This window comes from Chlorocebus sabaeus, chromosome 9, assembly GCF_047675955.1.
Source record: "Chlorocebus sabaeus isolate Y175 chromosome 9, mChlSab1.0.hap1, whole genome shotgun sequence".
Classification (NCBI taxonomy): Eukaryota; Metazoa; Chordata; class Mammalia; order Primates; family Cercopithecidae; genus Chlorocebus; species Chlorocebus sabaeus.
The window spans coordinates 117,971,664-117,993,577 of NC_132912.1; the positions used below are offsets into that span (position 1 = coordinate 117,971,664).

The 21,914-nt window shown below is 35.5% G+C and overlaps 1 protein-coding gene across 3 annotated transcripts in view; it reads left to right on the top strand.

Moving 5' to 3' along the window:
- ATRNL1 (attractin like 1) overlaps positions 1-21,914 on the top strand; it is an 809,729-nt gene that overhangs the window by 171,555 nt on the left and 616,260 nt on the right. For all 3 annotated transcript variants that reach the window (XM_038008819.2, XM_073019389.1, XM_007964178.3), the window contains exons 14-15: positions 11,087-11,219; positions 15,474-15,655. In XM_038008819.2, coding sequence (XP_037864747.1) covers positions 11,087-11,219; positions 15,474-15,655 — 315 coding nt within the window. The remainder of the gene's footprint in view (positions 1-11,086; positions 11,220-15,473; positions 15,656-21,914) is intronic.

The window sequence follows — 21,914 nt, forward strand, 5'->3', positions numbered from 1 at the left end:
CATTGGCCACAGCCCATGAATCCGTACACAGTTGCACATCTGGCCATTTCTTCTTCCAAACAGAATGAACAATGAGGTGCACTGCTTGATTTTGCCCACTGGGAAGATTTCCTTTCACTACTGTACTTCAGGGAGGTCCCAGGAAGGGGCAGCAGAGCTTCAGCAGTCCGTTTTTGGGTAGAGGCTGCATATTGTGCAGAATCATCTGTAAATGAAACCGGTCTTCTCTTCCTCTGTCAAGTGATCTAGGGAACTTTTCATGAAGTGATAGGTGCAGACTAGGAGAGAGAAGGCACTGTGGCAGAAGTGGGGATTATGGGCATTTGGGCCTCTTTTTCATGTAACTTAGTTGCTTCTTCAGGGCCTGCTTGAGCCTGGTCATGTATATACCACTTTTATTTGATGATAGAGTGCCACTGTACACACCCAACCTCATGGGTTGGTGGGTCAGATAACACCCAGTTCATGATGGGCTGAAATCACCATGGTGGCCCATGGTTAAACATTCAGTTTCTATTAATGCCCAGTAGCAGACTAAGAGCTGTTTCTGTTAAAGGAGAATAGTTATCTGCAGAGGATGGTGATATTTTGCTACAAAATCCTAAGAGTCTGCACTGTTATTTTCCTATAGAGGTCTGCCAAAGGCTCCAAAGAGCATCCTGTCTGCCACTGATATTTGAGACACCATTGCATCTGCAGGATCATGTAGCCCAACTGGCAGAGCTTGCATAGTAGTCTGGACCTGCAGAACCCTCTCTTATTCTGAGATCTATTTGGAATTAGCAGCTTTTTGGATCACTTGGTAAATGGGTCAAAGTAACATACCCCAGTGAGGAATGTGTTACCTCCAAAATCCAAAGAGGCCTATTAGACATTCTCCCTCTTTTTTCTGTTGGTTATAGGAGGGGCCAGAGGCAACAACTTAACATTCACCTTTGAAAGGGATATCTTGACATGCCCCATACTGCTAGACCCCTAGAAATTTCACCAAGTTAGAAGGTCCCTGAATCTCAGATGAATTTATTTCCCAACCTCTGACACACAAATATCTTGCCAATAAGTCTAGACTAGTTGCTACATCTTACTCACTAGGTCCAATCTGTGTGTTTTCAATATTATGGATCAGTGTGATGTCTTGTGGAGTGAAAAGGCAGTTAAATGCCTGAGAACTAAATTATTACATAGGAGCATAGAGTTGGTATACTCCTGAGGTAGAGCAGTGAAGGTGTATTGCTACCATTGCCAGCTGAAAACAAACTGCTTCTAGTGATCTTTACTAACAAGTTTCAAGAAAGAAGCATTTGTCAGATGTTTAGCTACTTGCCGGTTGCCAGGAAATGTGTTAATTGCCCAAGCAATGAAACCACATCTGATAAGGCAATTACAATTGGTATTACCACCCGGTTAAGCTTATGATAATTCACTGTTATTCTCCAAGATCCATCTGTCTTCTACATAGACTAAATAGACAAATTTCATGGGAATATAGTGGGAATTACCACCCCTGCATCCTTTAAGTCCTTTATGGTGGCACTAATCTTTGCAGTCCTTCCAGGAATGGAGTATTGCTTTTGGCTTACCATTTTTCTACATAGAGGCTGTTCTAGTGGCTTCTTCTTGGCTTTTCCCTCCATAATTGTCTTCACTCCACAGGTCAAGGAACCAGTGTGAGTTTTCTTTCAGCTGCTGAGTATGTCTATTCCAATTATGCATTCTTGAACTGGGAAATAGCCACAGGATGGGTTTCGGACCCAGTGGGCCCACTGTGAGAGGGACCTGAACTCCACTGATCATCTGGCAGTCATAAGTCTCTGACGGGTGGCTCACAGTGATGTTTTGGGTCTCCTGGAATTAATGTCAGTTCAGAACCAGCATCTAGTACTGACACTGATTATTTCCCTTTCCTCAGTGCATAGTTACTCAGGTAAACACCGTAAATCCCTTTGAGAAAGGCAAGGAGAAAGATGAACAATATACCTTTTTGGTAGTATGTTGAGGTCCTTCCTTAAGGGGACCCAGCATCCCCTTCATTCAAGGCCTTTGGGTCTGTAAACTGGCTCAGTTTTGGAACTTAATTGAAGAGCTCTGACTCTCTGTATTTGTGATTCAGGTTAGAGTTTTCTTTACTTAGAACTTTTCTGCTTATAGAAATCTATTAGGAATTTAGTAGGATTTCTATATATTTTACTTCTAGGAACAACCTCATGCTCAACTCACCAATGCCATAGATGTGAGCAACTCAGACTATTCCAATTGCTGCTTTAACTCTGCTGTTCATCATAGTAACCACACCCACCTTGCCTTTGGTAGTTGAGTGCTGCTACCTGGCCCCTGCCAACCTAGATCCAATTATTCCTATTGCATTTATATTTCCCAATTCAGTGGCTGCACTTCCCACTACAAGGCAGGGCATATGGAGAAGAGCAGTCATGGAGCTCTTCAAGGATGCCAGTGCTCCCCTCCCAAGTTTATTCCTTTCAATATTGGTGAAAGGTGTGTCTTCTAGATCCTCTCACGGAGGGTGACAGATCTTAAAGGACAAATCCACTCTAACATTCCAATCTCCCTAAGCCATTAAATGTCTTCTATGTTAAACCAAGGCAGATCCAGCATTTCCAAATCATTCACTGTAGGCCACCTTTTGATCTACATTTTAGCTAACCAACAGGAAGAGCCCTTTCTGACTCTCCAACCTATAACATTAAATGTATAATGTCTGCTTAGCCTATATCAATAAATTTTGCCTGATCCAACTTTATGTTTTGTCTATCGTTTTGCCATACTTTACCATTCTGGAGGCTGGGAAGTCCAAGATCTTGGTGCTAGTAGATTTGGTATCTGGTGATGGCCTACTTTCTGATTCACAGAAGATGTCTTTTCACTGCTTCCTCCCCTGGTAGAAGGGGAGCTCTTGTGTTTTCAGCACTTTATAATGGTGTTAATCCCACATATGAGGACTCCACCATTATGATTAAATTACCTCCCAAAAGTTGCACCTCCTAATAACATCACATTGGGATTGGGTTTCAAAATACGAATTTTGGGAGATGCAAACATTCAGTCCATGACAGACATTTACATATGAAAATACAACATATCTGAGTGAAAACAGATATTCTTAAAAATTGTATTATGTAAATTGCTATCAAGTATTTATAAAGTGGCATTTTGCTTTATATTTTATTTTTGATGATGATGTGTTAACAAGGAAAGCATTGGGTGAGGTAGCATAAGAGAGCAGATGGTACTCATTTGAAATTTAGAATTTGATGTCATGTGTCCTTTAGACAGTTTTATCAGAATGTCTTGTGATTAAGTGAAACCAAATGTTAATGGATACAGAGAGTTCTTTGGGATTTCAGTCTAGATTATGTGCATTGATATCCTATTTCATATAGGTCAAACAATGTGCTTTATTCTCACATATTTTCATTTAAAATGTACATCTCAGTATATTAGAGTGAAGATCAGTAGAATAGTGGTTACTATTCATAATGTGTGTCTGGTTCGTTAGGCCAGAAATGCCAGCTATGTTTCAGAATAACAGCTTTCTTTTACCATTGATTAACTTGGCTCTATGTATGCTTGAAACATAATTTCATTTTTTGTACTTGTTTAGTATCAATAAATGACTATAATTTTCTTTTTGTTATACTTTATGTTCTAGGGTACATGTGCACAACATGCAGATTTGTTACGTATGTATGCAAGTGCCATGTTGGTGTGCTGCATCCATTAACTCATCATTTACATTAGGGATATCTCCTAATGCTATCCCTCCCCCCTCCCGCCACCCCAAAACAGGCCCCGGTGTGTGATGTTCCCCTTCCTGTGTCCATGTGTTCTTATTGTTCAGTTCCCACCTATGAGTGAGAACATGCGGTATTTGGTTTTCTGTCCTTATGATAGTGTCCTGAGAATGATGGTTTCCAGCTGCATCCATGTCCCTACAAAGGACACGAACTCATCCTTTTAATGGCTGCATAGTATTCCATGGTGTATATGTGCCACATTTTCTTAATCCAGTCTATCATTGATGGACTTTTGGGTTGGTTCCAAGTCTTTGCTATTGTGAATAGTGCCGCAATAAACATACAAGTGCATGTGTCTTTATAGTAGAATGGTTTATAATCCTTTGGGTATGTACCCAGTAATGGGATGGCTGGGTCAAATGGTATTTTTAGTTCTAGATCCTTGAGAAATCGCCACACTGTCTCCGACAATGGTTGAACTAGTTTATAGTCCCACCAACAGTGTAAAAGTGTTCCTATTTCTCCACATCCTCTCCAGCACCTGACTTTTTAATGATTGCCATTCTAACTGGTGTGAGATGGTATCTCATTGTGGGTTTGATTTGCATTTCTCTGATGACTAGTGATGATGAGCATTTTTCCATGTGTCTGTTGGCTGCATGAATATCTTCTTTTGAGAAGTGTCTGTTCATATCCTTTGCCCACTTTTTGATGGGGTTGTTTTTTTCTTGTAAATTTGTTTGAGTTCTTTGTAGGTTCTGGATATTAGCCCTTTGTCAGATGAGTAGATTGCAAAAATTTTCTCCCGTTCTGTAGGTTGCCTGTTCACTCTGATGGTAGTTTCTTTTGCTGTGCAGAAGCTCTTTAGTTTAATGAGATCCCATTTGTCAATTTTGGCTTTTGTTGCCATTGCTTTTGGTGTTTTAGACATGAAGTCCTTGCCTATGCCTATGTCCTGAATGGTATTGCCTAGGTTTTCTAGGGTTTTTATGGTATTAGGTCTAACATTTAAGTCTCTAATCCATCGTGAATCAATTTTTGTATAAGGTGTAAGGAAGGGATCCAGTTTCAGCTTTCTACTTATGGCTAGCCAGTTTTCCCAGCACCATTTATTAAATAGGGAATCCTTTCCCCATTTCTTTTTTTTATTAGGTTTGTCAAAGATCAGATGGTTGTAAATGTGTGGTATTATTTCTGAGGGCTCTGTTCTGTTCCATTGGTCTACATCTGTGTTTTGGTACCAGTACCATGCTGTTTTGGTTACTGTAGCCCTGTAGTATAGTTTGAAGTCAGGTAGCATAATGCCTGCAGCTTTGTTCTTTTGGCTTAGGATTGTCTTGGCAATGTGGGCTCTTTTTTGGTTCCGTATGAACTTTAAAGTAGTTTTTTCCAATTCTGTGAAGAAAGCCATTGGTAGCTTAATGGGGATGGCATTGAATCTATAAATTACTTTGGGCAGTATGGTCATTTTCAGGATATTGATTCTTCCTGTCCATGAGCATGGAATGTTCTTCCATTTGTTTGTATCCTCTTTTATTTCATTGAGCAGTGGTTTGTAGTTCTCCTTGAAGTGGTCCTTCACATCCCTTGTAAGTTGGATTCCTAGGTATTTTATTCTTTTTGAAGCAATTATGAATGGGAGTTCACTCATGATTTGGCTCTCTGTTTGTCTATTATTGGTGTATAGGAATGCTTGTTATTTTTGCACATTGATTTTGTATCCTGAGATTTTGCTGAATTTGCTTATGAGCCTAAGGAGGTTTTGGACTGAGACGATGGGATTTTCTAAATATGTAATCATGTCATCTGCAAACAGGGACAATTTGACTTCCTTTTTTCCTAAATGAATACCCTTTATTTCTTTCTCTTGCCTGATTGCCCTGGCCAGAACTTCCAACACTATGTTGAATAGGAGTGGTGAGAGAGTGCATCCCTGTCTTGTGTCAGTTTTCAATGGGAATGCTTCCAGTTTTTGCCCATTCAGTATGATATTGACTGTGGGTTGTCATAAATAGCTCTTATTGAGATATGTTCCATCAATACCGAATTTATTGTGAGTTTTTATCATGAAGGGCTGTTGAATTTTGTCAAAGGCCTTTTCTGCATCTATTGGGATAATCATGTGGTTTTTGTCTTTGGTTCTGTTTATATGCTGGATTACGTTCATTGATTTGCATATATTGAACCAGCCTTGCATCCCAGGGATGAATCCCACTTGATCATGGTGGTTAAGCTTTTTGATGTGCTGCTGGATTCGGTTTGCCAGCATTTTATTGACGATTTTTGCATTGATGTTCATCAGAATATTGGTCTATAATTCTCTTTTTTGTGTGTGTGTCTCTGCCAGGCTTTCGTATCAGGATGATGTTGGCTTCATAAAATGAGTTAGGGAGGATTCCCTCTTTTTCTTTTGATTGGAATAGTTTCAGAAGGAATGGTACCAGCTCCTCTTTGTACCTCTGGTGGAATTCGGCTGTGAATCTATCTGGTCCTGGACATTTATTTTGGTTGGTAGGCTATTAATTATTGCCTCAATTTTAGAGTCTGTTATTGGTCTATTCAGGGATTCAGCTTCTTCCTGGTTTAGTCTCGGGAGGGTGTATGTGTCCAGGAATTTATCCATGTCTTCTAGGTTTTCTAGTTTATTTGCGTAGAGGTGTTTATAGTATTTTCTGATGGTAGTTTGTATTTCTGTGGGGTCGGTGGTGATATCCCCTTTATCATTTTTTATTGCATCTATTTGATTCTTCTCTCTTTTCTTCTTTATTAGTCTTGCTAGTAGTCTATCAGTTTTGTTGATCTTTTCAAAGAACCAGCTCCTGGATTCATTGATTTTTTGAAGGGTTTTTTTATGTCTCTCTCTCCTTCAGTTCTGCTCTGATCTTTGTTTTTTCTTAATGAAGAGCAGTAGAGTTATTTGGATGGAAACTCTGTTACCATTGTTATTCTAAAGATTCACATAAAACTATTATTCTTTTTCTTATTCTAACATGTTTAGCCATTCTCGTGTCATTTTTATAGGTTATTTATCTGATAATTCATGTAAATTTAATTATTTTAATTAGCTATCGAATGTTTAGAACTATACTGTAATGATTATATAGGATAATGCTAATATTTATATACTATATGAAAGCAAAAAATTATGAATCAGAAAAAATAACAATAAGAAAGTTTGTTTCTAATGAAAATGGAGTGGTTGAAAAAGTCATAAAGTGATTTGAAATTTACAAAAATGTATCTTCTGCAATGTTTTAGGATGAATAAAGATAAAAATTATATCTGGGTACTTTTTATCTGTTAGTTTACAGTAAATGTAATATGCTCTAATAGAAATTAACACCTTTGGAATGGAGGTGATGGCAATGTATTTTATGAAGGAAGTGGCTTATAAATAAATACTTGGTGAATGACATTTAAAGTCTCTAAGTGGTTAAAAATTGTTTCAATAAGTTTTATCTATGGGATAGGTATAACTTAATTTTAACTCTGAACTTTACTGAGTGAAAACAAATATTTAGCTCCCTTACATGAGAAGGCCTCAGGTGTTTGTAACTATAGTCAAAACAAAACAAAAAGATTGAGGTGGGGGCTCAATGTTTAGCATTAAATACTTTGTATTTTTTTTTCTTATAAAGTAGAGCCACAGAAAAAGTTGAGCCAAAAATTTTAATATCTATTTTTCATGAGGTAGGTTTTATTATAGGTATTGATAATATGTCAATTATCTGAACCTGGGTATATGTAAGGAACCACCATCAAAGTTTGTATATTGTCTTATTTTTTTTCTTACTTGAAAATTAACTTTTAATTTCTCAATGCCAGGATTAGTTGAAATATGATTATATTATGGAGATTTGGAAATAAAATAAAACTTTTGCAGATTCTTTGAAGACTCAGTGAAGGAAATGTGACAGATATATACAGAAGAAATCTCAATTAACCAAAACCATTTAGTGTCTGTGGAAGTAAAATTAGTTTGAGTTATTGTGACAGTCATTTATCTTTTTATATTGTATTGGATTTTGATAAAGCATCTCTTTACCTTTTACTACTTTTAATTTCTGCCTCATTCCCAAGGGTCTGCGTGATACTTTTATTAAGACGAGAACCATTTCATGTCATCATTAATGGAAATGACTTTGTGCATGATTTTATTTTTTGAATTGGAAGACTGTTTTTGAATTCACTGGAAAAAGTTTTCATTAGATGGTGCCTGTTTCAAATTATGTAATTTACACACTTTATTTTTTAATAAACATTCATTCCAATTCCAAGAACAGTGATTTAACTTGTTAAAAGAAAAACTTAAGACAAAATATATTTAGCAGAGCTTATTTGATCAAAGACTGATTCATGAATTAAGCAGCACTTTGAAAGAAGAGCTTCAGACACCTCCAGCTATCAATGTGGGCAGGAAGTATTTTTAGACAGAAAAAGGAAGTGACATTTAGGAGCATCTTAATTGGCTACAGCTCACCATTTGCCCTATTTGGGCATGGTGAGATGAGGCATTTGCCTTGTATGGAAATAGTCTAATCAGTTGGCAGCATGTGTTTGGCTGAAGCTCAGCTACTGTGATTAGCTGAGACTAAGCTATCTGTTATAAGAATACACTCATAAATTAGGTTGCAGTTTGTTTACATACTAAATCAGGCCAAATTTAATTCAATCTCCCCTTTTGGTCAACTGTCATTTTTGAGAAATTGACCACAAACCTTAGGCACTAATACTGCTTTCTGTCACCATCATAATGGACTTGTTTGGTCTGAATATGGAATTCACAATTACCAATGTCAAGTCAGTTAGATGACTTTTTATATTATCTTTGTGTTTTTATTATTTTAACTATAGTGAGACCATCTGATGTATAACAGATGGCTACATATGAACATTTAAGACTTGAGAGGGCCCAGGCGCGGTGGCTCATGCCTGTAATCCCAGCACTTTGGGAGGCCGAGGTGGGCAGGTCACAAGGTCTGGAGATTGAGACTGTCTAGGCTAACATGGTGAAACCCCATCTCTACTAAAAATACAAAAAATTAGCCGGGCGTGGTGGTGGATGCCTGTAGTCCCAGCTGCTTGGGAGGCTGAGGCAGGAGAATGGTGTGAACCTGGGAGGTGGAGCTTGTAGTGAGCTGAGATCGCGTCACTTCACTTGAGCCTGGGCAACAGTGCGAGTCTCTGTCTCAAAAAAAAAAAAAAAAAAAAAAAAAGGCATCGAGAGGATATGGCATACTAAGGAGACTATAATGACTATCAGGAGGGTAATATTAAGAGACTGAAGTATACTTCTTAGTAGGTGCTCCCATGAATCAAACTGGTCAAAATCAAATATATCAACAACAAGCCAGAAGAGGAATCTACTTGTTTTAATCAATCATCTTGTCTGTTGATTTCTTAAAACTGACTTTCTATCATGTCAGACATAATTTTCCAAGGGCAATAGGAGGTGTTATCTGTTGCACACACTCTTCCCTTATCAGTCAACGGATAGGCCAAAGCAATCATGTTATCTAAAACAACTGTAGCAGGAGAATTTAAAGATGTTTGACGGGCAACTGTAGCCCATTTCTGCTATAGTAGCTAATGTTTGAGACAGATTTCTAATCGTAGTCTCGTTACATTTATGCCAAGCCAGGGAGGAGCATTCTACCAAAAGATGCCCATTTATGGATACTTAGACTTGCTGGCAAACTCCTCTTTATTCTTTAGTGTAAATTAAGAGATGTGGACCAATGTTCAATTTCCAGTTGGCCATTGGAAATAATCATGACAATTCTAACAGTATTACTGTTAAAATCCCTAATCGACATTTTCCACTTATTGAGACATGGAGTTGCTCATATATATGGTTGGTTGTTAAATCCTATACAGATAAAAATATACTCTGGAGAGGTACGACAGATGGTTCCTTGCTGTGTGTGTTAGGGGCTACAGTAGAGAAGCACTAGTAATATTTCTCCAAGGCTCCATTATGAAATCATTGCATGGTTGAAGGATCTTGACAATTAAAGGGATTAGGGTGATAAATTTCTTGAGAAACTGTTGAATTAGCTTGCTTTTGGTTATCCTATTCAATTTCTGGCATAATGTAACTACAAATCCCTCATTATAGGTTTTGACTACTCTTAGATTTAAACAAAGAACCTAATGTATGAATCTAAAAGCCTAACCCTATACAAAGGACCAGATATTGCTCTTAGAACATCAGAGAAATTTGTTAGAAGGTGAAGCAGAGAATCTCTAAGATCATTTAAGGATTTAGGTTCAACATAACATATCCAACATTTAGTTACTTTCCCTGCAAAAGCTATTGATTATGAAATCATAATAAGCATGTTATCTTCCTGGGTATACATAAAAAATAAAAACAGAGAAAAGAGGAAAAGGACCATAGTTTCATGGTGACTAAGGAAAGAAGTCTTGATCTGTCATCTTGGGAAAGCTGTTCATGTCTGGGATGTCATTTGTTTCTGAGGAGAAATGTCCCTGGTCAATTTTGCCTTGAAGTTTCCAGTGGGTGTACTGGCCCGAGGCTGGACGGGTCCTCTTAAATTGAGAAATGTGAATCCAAGGCTCAGGCTCAAGGCCCTGAAGTTTTGCTGCAGAGCAGAACTTAGTGTAGTCCCTTGCAGCTGAGTTCAAGGGCAGTCTTCCTCTGGTGTGTCTTTTGAAAAGAGCCAATCTCCAGGGTGTAGACCATGAAAGGTCTGGTTGTCATCAGTTCGTGGGGGCTTCTTCTATCTGGTGAAAATATACTTTGGCAAAATACATTAAAGCCTTGCAATATCAAGTCATGTCAGAGTTTGTAAAAGCAGGAGATACATAAGTTCTATTATTAGGAGCATAGGCTTTCCAGTAACCATTTTATAAGGGATCAATCTATGTTTTCCAGTGGAAGTGAATATGATTGCCATTTTAATTTGTAATAACTTTGAACAAGGCCGTGTAGTTAGCTTTGCCTATTGCCATTGTGTTTATAATACCTTATTTGACTATTTTGCAGTTTGTCCATTGAAACATATGCCTCTATTGCTATGATTGGCTGAGACTCAACCATCTGTTACAAGAATATGCTTGTAAGTTAGGGTGCAGTTTGTTTACATCCTAAATTAGGTTGTAGTTCACCACTTATAGAGGCAGCTTTAGGCCAAATTTAATCTAATTTAATAAACTAATGAAACAAATAAGAGAGAGCCTGATTCAGTTGAATTGTATTTGGAGTTAGAAATGTTTATTTTAAAGTTCACTAGAGGATTTAAATATACACTGAAGTTTAAGAATCATTGCTGTACAAAGGTGAAAAATAACATGCTTTTTAAATTTTCTAGTCTGTCAAGAACTACACCAAATGTCATGTGAGAAATGAGCAGATTTGTAACAAACTTACCAGCTGTAAAAGCTGTTCACTAAACTTGAATTGCCAGTGGGATCAGAGACAGCAAGAATGCCAGGCTTTACCAGGTAAAGATTTCAAAATTTAGTGAATGAGTTTATGGTATATAGATAAATACTGACATAGAAAAATACATTTAGTAAGGACACTACATTTTCTAAAATTAAAGTCATAACAAATATCAACCTATAACATTGTAGTACTAATAGCACTGTTTCTACAAGAAAAGTTTTTTGATTGCATATTTGCTTCCAATTATTTTAAGGTGTTCATATGTTTACTATACTGTTGAATTGATTAGATACCTTTTCATTGAAAAAAATCTTAAAAATGTAGATAATAATAAGCACTCAGACTTGATATTCAGATTTAACAAATATTAACATTTTGTCATATTTTATTTAAGTGCCCTTTATTTTCCAAACTCAGTGCATATTTTAATTATATATTATAACATTTATAAAAAATATTTTAAAGAAATAATAATATAGTACATATTTATTATATATTATATATTTTCCCTCTCTGTATCCCAGGGTTTTAAAAATATTATATATAATATGTTAAAAATAAATACATAAGTATATTACTTACATAATATGTAACATATAGTATATTTATTAAAATTATATATCTAGTAATTTTAATGATATAAATATATAATTTATATGTTTAATAAATTTAAACCATAAATTTATATGTTCATTATATTTTATAACATATAATACAATATAAATTGTTTTTATATAACATATCCTATATATAATATACTTTTATAATAAATAGATTTCTTATAATAAATATCTGCTTTTATGAGAATCCAAATTTTACAAACGACAGCAAAGCTCATTTTTAAAAGTAATTTCATGTTTTCACAGTTAACATTGCTAGTGGATGCTAAGTACTCTTCCTTTGAAATATAAAAGATAAAATGAGAAAATTGAAAGGTAATACAGGCATTTAACCAGTTCTGCTTCTTATACAAATAAACTGAGATCCATGCTGGTTAAGTGATATGCTCAAAATTACGTGGCTGGTAAATGACAGAGTTGTAGCTATTAACTAGGTATTTTATTTGTGTTTAGTATTTTGCCTCTCTTAATCCCAGGGTTGTTTTTTTTTTAAAGAAAAGTTTCTGAGCCTATGTAATACTAAAACACATTGGAAAATTCCATCACAGAATTTGTCTAAAAGAGAATCTTTCTTACAAGTTTATGTAATAAAATCAAAATTATTTTCCTTTAAAAATACCATCGAGGCCAGGTGTGGTGGCTCACACCTGTAACTCTGGCACTTTGGGAGGCTGAGGTGGGTGGATCACTTGAGGTCAGGAGTTCAAGACCAGCTTGGCCATCATGGTGAAACCCTGTCTCTACTAAAAATACAAAAATTAGCTGGGTGTGGTGGTGGGCACCTGTAATTCCAGCTACTCGGCAGGCTGAGGGAGGAGAATCACTTGAACCCAGGAGGTGGCGGTTGCAGTGAGCAGAGATTACGCCACTGCACCCCAACCTGGGTGACAGAGTGAGACTCTGTCTCAAAAGCAAGCAAACAAACACACCATTGAGGCACTGGAATGTCATTCATACTTTGAATTTTATTTACATACTGGCCTTTAAAGCTTTTAAACAGTGTGATGTGCATGTGTGCTTATTTTGAGAAAGATAGTATTAATAATGCAGTAGGCAGGATTTAAGAAGCAACAGTGAGATGATGCTAAGAAGTTGAAAGTGGTGTTGATCTCTAAGAATTAAACTATAAAATGAAAATGTAGATCAATGAAAATATTTACAAAGTTTCCTTAAAATGACAAGGTTAGTCTTGGACCAAAACAAGATTTGAATGAAGGAATGTATATATTTAAAGGAATATTACTTTGATAAGAATGGAAATTAGTTGCCAGTGGAAGTTTGGAAAAATGACAGTAAAGTTACTTTTGGTAGTACTCATCTATTCATTCCCTGGGAAAAAAATGTTGCTTTGTTATAAAGGCTGCACTTGACCAGGCTGTTATTTTGGAGATACAATGAAATATATTATACACAAATTCCCTTTTCTTAATTCATATTTACTAAGCAGCCAACTGGCTATATATCGTTTGATTTCCATTCAGCTTATCTCAAGGAAGTGAATGCTCTAAATAGAGGGCCCAGTCTGTAGAGCAATTGTACAGTTCCATGACAATTGGTGTATTGCATTTTTTTTACATATATGAGCTTGGCAATTTGAATTTATCTCACTAAACTCATTATAAATTAATTGCCTTCCTTTAAACCCCACTGCTAAGTTGATGCTCAATACTACAAAAGCCTGAAGTATAAAAATATTTGGTTTGGTAATATAATTTAGTTTAGCCACAAAGGCCCATGCATTTGTTTTTATTTGAATGATTTGTCAATTAACTATTTTTGTTCTCACTAAAAAATAAATGAGGAGACAGGCAATAATAATCTAAATTCTTCCTTGAGTCAGTGAGGTGAGAAAAAAACATAATTTAAGAAAACTTTTGCATTGTAAGGAGAACTTTTTTGGTATTTTGGATTTAAAATGACTGGAATAATTGAAACACATGTAGCCTCAAACTGAAAACCAGGAAATAGTACACAGTCTTATTGAATGATAATTATAGTTTATTGAGGGATTACTATGTTCCAGCTGCTGTGAGTTATTCATGGTACCCAATTTAATCCTTAGAGCAGCAACTATGAACGAACAGGAGTCCCCAACGTGCTTTTGAGTGGGTCTATTTGGTGAAGACTAGTAGTACTGAGACATTATTTGCTTTTAAAATTCTCCATTTGTTATGGGTTTACCATGGAGTTTTATAAAGGCTATCTGATGTATGCTATTCCTATAAAATGAATGTAGAAGAAGGTATGAGAATATAGCTGTCAAATGCCAAATATTAAAAGACATTTACAAAAACATAAAACAATAAAAATAAAATATGCTATTAAGTTTCAATGTTCCCCTTCAACATTTTGTTCTGAAATATTTCAAATATTGAAAAACAGAAATAATTGTGGAGAGTACACCAAACGCCTACATTCTAGATTCTACAATTAACATATTGCTCTCTTTGTGTTATCTCTGATCTCTCTGCCTCTCCATCCTCTATTCATTCATTAATCCTTTATTTTTTGATGCTGAGGTCTAATTTGAATTGTCAGCTACTTTCCCTCAGGAAGAGAATTTGAGGATACATTTCCTTTGGGCCTATTTGTATACCATAGGGAGCAAGACATCTCAGCAGCTGAAGAGTGAATTTATAGTGGGGTTTAAAATTATTATTTTAAATAAATACTTGTATTTGTTAAAGTTACCATTTTTAATTTTAAAACCATTTTTCATTTTAAAATGCTCCAAATCAGTAGATATAGCATGCATAAAGAAAAGTTCTGTGGGACCCTCAATAATTTTTAAGACTTAAAGACCAAAAATTTTAAAACAGCTGCTTTAAAACAATTTTATAATAGTTGCAGCAGTATATCCAAGGTCCTTCACACAGGGCCAGAGGTGCGAATACATTTCATGTGATGTAGAAACTAAAATGTAGTCTAACTTTATAGATCAGTATATTAATGAAACACTATTGTTAATTAGTGCACGCTACAGTTCAGCCTTATTAATGTATTTATTATATAAACTTGTGTTTTAGAAAACAGTGTTTCAAGTTCAATTTGGATTCTATAGATAAACCACTATTACTGAATAATATGTTTCATCTTTAGAGAGACATGAATAATTGTATAAAAATAAACATTAGTAAGGAAAGATCATAGCTCCTTTACTAATCATAAGTGAAATGAGACTTCTCTACCCATACTTATGAAAGAATCAGAGAACCCAACTTATATCACAACGATACACCTGAGCTATGGAAATTAGATTTAGAGGTCAATTAGCTTTACTTATAGGAGTAACTTTGAAACTGCATTTGGTATAAGCTTGTTGTTCTTCTATTAAAGTAATCTTGTCTTATGTAAACTAGACCTTGGGACATAAATATAGTAGTGATTTTACTTATTGAAATACCATATGCCAATATACCAGATGTTACACAGAAAACCTAGCAGTCAACACATTTAACAGATGTCATAGAGCCATGATTTATCTCATATTTAAGATTTAAAGAAAAAATTGGGATGTTCTGCTTTCATTCTCTATCAAACTATTAGAAAAAATTTATTTGAAATATTATATTGAGATATTTAATATGTTTTATTTCAAAAATAATTTAAATACAGAAGTATTCTGAAATGATTGAAAAATACATTTGATTTTTGGTCATCTAAAACTGAGACATATTTTTTTTTTACTAGCTCATCTTTGTGGAGAAGGATGGAGTCATATTGGGGATGCTTGTCTTAGAATCAATGCCAGTGGAGAAAACTATGACAATGCAAAACTTTATTGCTATAGTCTTAGTGGAAATCTTGCTTCATTAACAACCTCAAAAGAAGTAGAATTTGTTCTGGATGAAATACAGAAATATACACAACAGGTAACATTTCTACTTTTTTACATTATGGAAATATGCTATGATAATCTCATAATTATTTGAAATGTTTTTTTTTTTTAAATACATTATTTTGCTAATTTTGGAAATAAAAGTAAAATTGATTTCTCAAGTGAATTGACAGAAGACTTATTTTGTATAAGTAATAAGGTAATAATGGTTTATAAATTATCACTTTTTGCAGAGCACACCACTGTATTACCTTACCAGAGTCATCTTATATGAATAAATACACTTAAAGAGTATGTATAATTTAAGAATTATAACTCCACTTGGTATAGTGTGGCAGAAAGAATTTTTGCTTGAAAACTTTTCAGAGCAATTATAGTCGATCCTCTGTATCTGTGAGTTCCTCATTCATGGAGTCAGCCAACTGCAAATGAAAAATATTTTTAAAAAGTATGGTTGTGTCTGTACTGAACATGTACAGACTTTTTTTTCTTGCCATTAGTCCCTAAACAATACAGCATAACAGCTATTCAGTAACATTTATGTTGTATTCAGTAATAATCTAGAGATGATTTAAAGTATATGGGAGGATATGGATAGGTTACTTGGAATACTATGCCATTTTATATCACGTAAGGGATGTGATATTTATGGATGTTAGAATTCACAAGGGACCTGGAACTAATCCTCCATGGATAGAGAGAGATGACTATGTTACCAATTACTTGCTATATAGAAACAAATTAATACTTGCTTGGTACAGCTTACTTTAAAGAAGCGTTGTAGATAGCCTATCAAAATGGTGGAGAGCATAAAATCTGGACATACGCTTATTTCTACAACTTAGTAGCAAGTGTACTTCAAGATGGTAATTCAAGATGAGATACGGATGGGGACACAGCCAAACCATATAATCTCCCTTTCTGTAGGTTGTCTTTTCACTGTGTTGATTGTTTCCTTTGCTGTGCAGAAGCTTTTTATTTTTATATAATCCCATTTGTTTATTTTTGCTTTTGTTTCCTGTGCTTTTGAAGTCTTGTTCATAAAATCTTTTCATAAACCCATTCCTGGAGATTTTCCTATGGTTTCTTCTAGTAGTTTTATTGCTTTGGGCCTTAAATTTAGTTCTTTGATCCATTTTTTTTTGTGTGTAGGTAAGAGGTGGGGGTCTAGTTTAATTCTAATGCATATAGAGGTTCAGTTTTTCTAACACCATTTATTGAAGATATTATCTTTTCCCCTATGCATGTTCTTGGTGTAATTGTCAAAAATCAGCTGGCTGCAGCTATGTGAATTATTTATGGCTTCTCTATTCTCTTCCATTGGTGTATGTGTTTTTATACCAGTACCATGCTGTTTTGTTTACTACAACTTAGTAGTGTATTTTGAAGCCTGGTAGTTTGATAGCTCTAGCTTTGTTCATTTTGCTCAGGATTGCTTTGGCTATTAGGGCTCTTTTTTGTTCCATACAATTTTAGGATTGCTTTTCCTATTTCAGTGAACAATGTCATTGGTATTTTATAGGTAGTGCATTGAGTCTGTAGATTGCTTTGAGTAGCATGGTTGTTTTAACAATATTAAGTCTTCTGATCCATTTGCATGGAATGTTGTTCCATTTGTTTGGATCCTCTTCAATTTCTTTTTTTCTTTTCTTTTTTTTTTTTTTTGAGATGGAGTCTCACTCTGTTGCCCAGGCTGGAGTGCAGTGGCGCCATCTCAGCTCACTGCAAGCTCCGCCTCCTGGGCTCACGCCATTCTCTTGCCTCAGCCTCCCGACTAGCTGGGACTACAGGTGCCAGCCACCACGTCCCACTAATTTTTTGTTTGTGTGTTTTTAGTGGAGACGGGGTTTCACCGTGTTAGCCAGGATGGTCTTGATCTCCTGACCTCGTGATCCTCCCGTCTCGGCCTCCCAAAGTGTTGGGATTACAGGCGTGAGCCACAGCGCCCGGCCTCAATTTCTTTAATTAGTGTTTTGTAGTTTTTTTTTTTTTTTTTTTTTTTTTTTTTTGTAGAGGTCTTTTACCTCCTTGGTTAAATTAATTCTAAGTATTTTAATTTTTTATAGTATTGTAAATGGTGTTACCTTCTTGATTTATTTTCCACATAGTTTGTTGTTTGTGTATAGAAGTGCTACTTTTGTGTGTTGATTTTGTATCCTGAAACTTCGCTGAATTACTTTATCAGTAGTACTAAGGGTTTTCTGGTAGAGTTGAAGTGGTGTCATTCCTCTATGGTAATACCCTAAGCTCTTTGCCTTACACCAGGGAAATCAAGGACGGGGACACACAAGGAGTGAAATTAAGAGCAGAGGTTGCCAGGCATGGTGGCTCACGCCTGTAATCCCAGCACTTTGAGAGGCTGAGGCGGGTGGATCACCTGAGATCAGGAGTTTGAGACCAGCCTGACCAACAAGGTGAAACGCCATCTCTACTAAAAAAACAAAAAATTAGCTGGGCCTGGTGGCGGGCCCCTGTAATGCCAGCCACTCCAGAGGCTGAGGCAGGAGAATTGCTTGAATCTGGGAGGCGGAGGTTACAGTGAGCCAAGGTTGCGCCACTGTACCCTAGCCTGGGGGACAAGAATGAAACTGCAGTCCCCTAGCCAAAAAAGAGCAGAGGTTTAATAGGTGAAGGAAAGAGAAAACCTTTCTCTCCTGCAGAGAGAGAGGGGCTCCAGAATGGGTCTTGTGGTTCTGTGGTGAAATGTATGGAGTTTTATAGACACGCTTAAGGAGGTGGTGTCTGATTTACATAGAGCCCAAAAGATTGATCTGACCAGATGTGCCATTTACATAGTGAGTGAAGAAGCTGGCTGCCCTACCCTAATCTTTTATTATGCAGATGGGTTCTCTACTGCACCAGTGCCATGTTGCCTGTTCCTTTACTGTACACATGGTTGACAAAGAAAAGGGAAGATGGAGTCTCCATGATGAACATGCCTGGCCCCCAGGTAGCCTTTACAAACTATTGGCACAGCTGCCGGCATTCACCCGTGTAAGCGTCCAGCTTTCTTATCTGTGTCTGCAGCTCAATTTCACAGGCTGCTCTTTGTTAGAAAAATAATGATTTTGGAGCTGCTTTTTGTTAAAAGGGAAGGCTTGCTGAGGAGTCTGTTACTCTCACTATCTGCCTAAATAATTTCTTTCTGGCTCTTGTATAAGAGTCTTAAAGTTTTTCTCTGTATAAGATCATGCCATCTATAAACAGGGACACTTTGACTTCTTCGGTTTCAATTTGAATGTCTTCTATTTCTTCTGTTGCCTAACTGCCCTGGCCATGAACTTATAGTGCTATGTTAAATAATTGTGGTGAGAATGGGCATCCTTGTCTTGTTCCAATTCTTAGAATAAAGGCTTTTAGCTTTTCCTGTTCAGTATGATGTTAGCTGTGGGTTTGTCATACATGGCCTTTATTATTTTCAGGTACATTCCTTCCTAAATAAAGGTATTTATTTATTCATTTCCTTCCTAAATTAGGTAATTCCTATATAAATACCTAATTTAAGTTTTTATCTTGATGAGATGTTGAATTCTGTTGATTGCTTTTGCTGCATCTATTGAGATGATCGTATGGTTTTTGTCCTTCTATTGATGTGATATTTGATGTTCATTAATTTGTGTAGGTTGAATCATCCTTATAGCCCTTGGATAAATTCTTCTGGGTCGTGGTGTGTATTGTTCTGATGTTGTTGGATTCATTTTGCTAGTTTGCTAATATTTTGTTGAGCATTGTTGCATATGTTCATTAGAGATTTTGGCCTCTAGGTTTTTTTTTTAATGTCCTTGTCTGGTTTTGGTGTCAGTGTTATGCTGACCTCATAGAATGAGTTAAGAAAATCCACTCTCCTTCAGTTCTTTGAAATAATTTGAGAAAAATTCGTTTTAATTGTTTTTGAAAGGTTTGGTAGAATTCAGCAGTGACGCCATCTGGTCCTGGACTTTTCTTTATTGTGAGACTTTTCATCACTCATTCAAAATCATGAATTTTGTTGGTATTTTCAATTTTTCTGTTTCTTTTGGGTTCAGTTTCTAAGTTGCATATGTCCAGAAATTTATTCATTTCCTGTGAGTTTTCAATTTCTTGAAATATAGTTGTTCATAGTGGTCTCTAATGACCCTTTATGTTTCTGTGTTATTTTAATGTCTCCTTTTTCACTTCTGGTTTTATTTATTTGGGTCTTCTCTCTTTCTTTATTATTTAGTCTAGCAAATGGTTTATCAGTTTTCTTTATTTTTTGAACAAGACCGACATTTTCTGGCATTGATCGTCTGTGTTATTTTAGTCCTGATTTCATTTCAATAAAGATCGTGATTGCCGTGATTTTTTTTTTTTCCTTCTTCTAATTTTGGATTTGGTTTTTTTCTTACTTTGTTAATTCTTTGTGATGCAACATTAGGGTGTTTATTTGAAATTGCTCTTTTTTTGATGTATATATTTATTACTATAAACTTCTTAGTATGACTTTTGCTATATTCTATAGGCTTTGCTATGTTGTGTTTCTATTTTCAGCTGTCTCAAGTAATTTTTAAATTTCATTCTTAATTTCTTTCTTCACCCAGTGTTAATTGAGGGCTATATTGTTTAATTTTAATTTATTCATATTGTTTTGAATGTTCCTGTTTTTATTAAAGTCTGTTTTTATTCCATTGGGGTCATGTAAGATACTTGGTATGATTTTGATTTTTAAAAATTTGTTGATATTTGTTTTGTGTTCTACCATATGTGGTCATTCCTGGAGAATGTTCCACGTGCTGATGAAGAGTATGTGTGTTCTGCAGTACAATGTTCTGTAAATGTCTGTTAGGTCCATTTGGTTTATGCTGCAGTTTAAATCTGATGTTTCTTTGTTGATTTTCTATCTAGATCATCTGTCCAGTACTGAGAGCATGGTGCTGAAGTATCCAAGTATTATTGTTTTGGGGCATATTTCTCTTTTTATATCTAATAGTATTTTCCTTACATATCTAAGTGCTCCAGCGTTGGGTGCATGTATATTTACAATTTATTGTCTCTTACTGAATTAATCCCTTTCTTATTGTATAATATGCTTCTTTATCTCTTTTACAGCTTTTGACTTAAAGTCTGCTTTGTCTGATATAAGTGTAGCTACTCCTGCTCACTTTTGCTTTCTGTTTGCATGGAATGTCTTTTTTCATCCCTTCACTTTTAATTTATGTGTATCTTTACAGGTGAGATAAGTTTCTTGTAGGCAGCATATTGTTAGTTATTAAAAAAAAAATGCCTTCAGACAGTCTATATCTTTTATGTAAGGGAATTTATTTACTTTCAAGGTTATTATTGGAAGGTGAAAAATATTCCTGTCGATTTGTTGGTTGTTTTCTGATTTTCGTACATCTTTTCTTCCTTTGTATATCCTTTCTATTCTTTGTTCCTTTCTTCCTCTCTTATTGTTTATTTTTGTGTTTACATGACTTTCTGTAGTGATACAGTTTTATTTCTTTTCTCTTTCTCCTTAGTATATTTGCTCTACCAGTGAGTTTTATAATTTTGTATGTGTTCATGATGGTGGTTATCATCATTTCGGTTCTAGATGTTAGGCTCCTTTGAGCATTTATTGTAAGGCTAGTCTATTGGTAATGAATTTCATTAGATTTTGTCTGTGAAAGATATTATTTCTCCTTAATTTCTGAAGGATAGCTTTGCTGGGTATAATATTTGTGGTTGACAGTTTTATTTTTCTTCTCAATAGTTTGAATATATCTTTCCATTCCTCTTGGCCTTTATGGTTTCTGCTAAGAAATTTACTATTGCTGTAGTGGGGATTTTCCTGTATCTGACTTTATGCTTTTCTCTTGCTGCTTTTAGAATTCTTTCTTTGTGTTTGATTTTTGATGATTTGAGGATTGTGTACATTGGAGAGGACCTGTATAGCCTGAATCTATTTGTTGTTCTTTAAGCTTCCTCCACCTGGATGTCCATTTCTTTCTGAAGACTTGGGAAATTTTCAAGTGATTTATTAAATATTTCTAGACACCTGTTTCCTTCTGTTCTCTTTTTGTAGTGCCTATAATACAAATAGGTTTTCACTAAATGGTTTCTTATAAATGTAGGCCTTCTTCACTCCATATTCTATTTTATTTTTGTTGCCTGTGTTATTTGCTTTTAAGTCCAGTAATTCTTCTAGCTGGGCATGGTGGTGTGAAACTGTAGTCCCAGCTACTTGGGACGCTGAGGTAGGAGGACCGCTTGTAAGCCCAGGAGATCGAGGCTAGCCTAGGCAACATAGCAAGAACCCATCTCTATTAAAAATAAGAAAGAGTAATTATTTTTTT